Source organism: Carya illinoinensis, chromosome 3 (genome assembly GCF_018687715.1).
Source record: "Carya illinoinensis cultivar Pawnee chromosome 3, C.illinoinensisPawnee_v1, whole genome shotgun sequence".
In the NCBI taxonomy this organism is placed as follows: domain Eukaryota; kingdom Viridiplantae; phylum Streptophyta; class Magnoliopsida; order Fagales; family Juglandaceae; genus Carya; species Carya illinoinensis.
Genome location: NC_056754.1, coordinates 201,695 through 204,905, shown reverse-complemented (window position 1 = coordinate 204,905; position 3,211 = coordinate 201,695). Strand labels below are relative to the sequence as shown.

The following is a 3,211-nucleotide window of genomic DNA, read 5'->3' as shown; positions in this document are numbered from 1 at the left end:
GTATGCACACATAAATACTTGTCATGCTTTGATGCCAATATACAAGAGTTGCAGATGAGAGTTGAGTTGTGGAAAGCCTGTATTGGTACCAAGGTAATATATTCAACTGGATTCATCATCGTTTTTGTTAGGTGAAAGATGTAAATTTAGGAGATGTGATCAACCATTGAATTGTACCCTCTCCATTATGATGGTTCCTAAGGGGGTGTTGGTTCAAGAAGTGTCAAGAGACACAACTTTTAAGAAAGAACGACAAAGAAAAGATGAACACATCATGAAGACGGATAGATAATTATAAACAAGCGGGAAAGGGAGGATGGGGCGAGTATGGGATTCTCCGTCAAGACAGGTGGTAATTTATCAAACATTTTGTCTTGCTTGCTTGTTTGTTTTTGTAACAACAGTAGTAATCTTCACACACTTGCATGTAAATGAAATAATTGGTTACAGATCCTGAGAGAGCTTACACAATTAATAATGAAGCTAGCCGGCCATAATCTCTCTTTCTTATTTCCTATATAGTAAGGAATTTAAGTCCCTGACGAACCGGCCGGACTCAGTGAATCGTCTCTACTGGGACACTACGTAACACGACAGTCTCAACCGTCAAACCGGGCCCAAACCCAAAGAGAACACCCCACTCCAACCCTCCACCAGTGGTGGCCTTTCCATCCTCCACCGAACTCTTCCTCATCTCATCCAATATAAAAAGCACGCACGCGGTTGACATGTTCCCGTACTCGCTAAGAATATGGCGACTTGCTCTAAGTTTCTCCTCTTGTAGATTGAGTTTTGCCTCAACTTGGTCAAGAATGGCCGGACCGCCTGGATGCACAATCCAAAATATGGAATTCCAATCACTAACACCAAATGGAGTGAAAGCTTCGACCAGGCTTTGCTCAATGTTCCTCGACACTATTTTAGGTAAGTCCTTCAATGCGTGGAATGTCAAGCCTACTTCGCGTAAATGTCCCTGAACTGCTCCATCAGAGTCCGGTAAAATTGTCTGCGCTGCGGACGCTAGCTGGAACAGTGGGCGTTCAACGCATGTATCGGGGTCCGCACCGATGATCACTGCCGCTGCCCCATCACCGAAAAGGGACTGACCCACCAATGAGTCAAAGTGAGCCTCGGAGGGTCCACGAAAGGAAATGGCCACAATCTCAGCGCACACGGCAAGAACACGTGCACCTCTGTTGTTCTCCGCCAAATCTTTGGCCAGGCGTAGCACGGTCCCTCCACCAAAGCAGCCCTGTTGGTACATCATGACCCGCTTAACGGAGGATTTAAGGCCGAGGAGCTTGATAAGCTGGTAATCCGCGCCGGGCATGTCTGCTGTACCCGTGGTTGTGCAGAACACCAGGTGGGTGATCTTGGATTTGTGCTGGCCCCACTCTTTGATTGCCTTTAATGCAGCTTCCTTAGCGAGCTTCGGCAACTCGACCACCGCTATATCTTGACGCGCGTCATAAGATGGAGCCATGAACTCGCACATGCCTGGGTTTTCTTTTAATATATCCTCGGTTAAGTGCATGTAACGCTTCTTTATCATTGATTTATCGCCTGCATAGACAAAATATATGGACGAGAAGAATATGATTTAGTACCATGCCATGTACCAACTCATTTTTCTTTTTCTTGAATATCATAATCTACTGCTATATCATTAGTTCTACCAAATGCATGAATATCATATACTAGTGCTACACCATTAATTCTACCAAATGCATGATAAAGGGTGGCATGAAGGTATATAAGAATAGGGATCTAATTTGTTTCTGAACATACACATGCGTTTGAACTTCTTCTTCAACTCTGTCAAGTGCTCGCTCTTAGTGATCCGGAAGTAATAGTCAGGAAAATCAGTTTGGGAGATACAGTTGGATGGATTGGCCGTGCCAATGGCTAGAACAGTAGCTGGACCCTCGGATCGCTGCGCTTTAAGGAATTCTTCCACAGATGCCATGAGTGACTGCTTGATAATTTAGCTTTTGCTAGTAAGAGTTTTAGAACGAGCTAAACCAGTACTCGGGCTTTTTATCGTGTCTAAAGAATCAAACTATACCGTAACTCTACGGCTGTTGGAAACGGAGAATTCGCAGAAGATCTTGGATGTAAGGACTTTGGATGTGAGGATCGTAAGCCAAGCTGGTTCCTCAGTTTTTATATGGGTAGGCCGGCCTGTGTGTCTACGCGCGTTTTGTGCACGTGCATGATTTATCTCCACCTTCACGTACACTGTTAAAGATACCAGAGAATCAGAGACGTGACAATTGGCTCTTAAAAAAAGAGACAAAATTGGTAGGTGGTAGACTTTTCTTCTTGCCCTTTTCTTGTTGGTCGCCATTTGTAAATAGAGCAATGCTATTTTGTTTACTAAATTTGATATTTAATGTATTTTTATTTTTAAAATTATTTTATTTAATGATTAAAAAAGTAATTATTAGTATATTAATTTTTTTATTTTTAAAAAATAATTTAAAATGATAAAAAATATAAATTAAAAAATTAAAAAAAATTAATAAGATAATTTTAGACTAACGATAACATACAGCTATTAAGTGCAGGTGACACAGTAACAAAAATCTTGCGCATAAGCATTTTCCGTAGACAGAACGAGGCCAGCAAAAGAGTGACCGAATAGACAAATGTTTTTTTATTTATCTCTTTTTATTAATTTTTTAAAATTTTATTTAAAAATAAAAGTAAAAGAATTGAATAGTTGGCCATCATCTATGACCGCCATACTTAAGATAAGCATTTCCCTTCTTGTTAAACAAGGTTGGTGATGAACGACATTAGGCAGCAGTACCGTATTGGTTTTTTTTTTTCATTAAAATAACTTAATATAATATAGGAGCCATCAAATTTGAAAACAAGCCAAGTTTGACTATATAAAGCAAGACCGTGGAAATTATTGTACATTGTAGGATGGCCCACATACAGGTTACGATGCGCGAAAAGCTACGCAAAAACCGTTCCAGCCAGACGTTGTGCTATTTTTTGGATGTTTACGTTTGAAATTTTGAATTAAGGGAGTGCGGATGCTACGCCCACCAACTCACCTACCCAATTTTGTTTTTCAAAATCTTGTTTGGGCAAAATAATGCACTCACCCACCCACTTAAGACTTGCATATCGTTCTTTAATGTTAAAACAAAAAAAAAGACTAGGTTTTTAGCCAATTGCAGTGAATATGCTTGCTACCATA

General features: G+C 40.4%; 1 protein-coding gene across 1 annotated transcript; it reads right to left on the bottom strand.

The window, feature by feature from the left end:
• Positions 1-353: 353 nt before the first annotated feature.
• On the bottom strand, positions 354-2,173 carry LOC122302212 (chalcone synthase-like). Its single transcript, XM_043113352.1, has 2 exons — positions 1,789-2,173; positions 354-1,563 (listed from the first exon to the last, which is right to left on the bottom strand). Exons 1-2 carry the CDS (start codon positions 1,964-1,966, stop codon positions 557-559), a joined length of 1,185 nt encoding a protein of 394 aa, XP_042969286.1. The 5' UTR covers positions 1,967-2,173; the 3' UTR covers positions 354-556.
• Between the last annotated feature and the right edge of the window lie 1,038 nt (positions 2,174-3,211).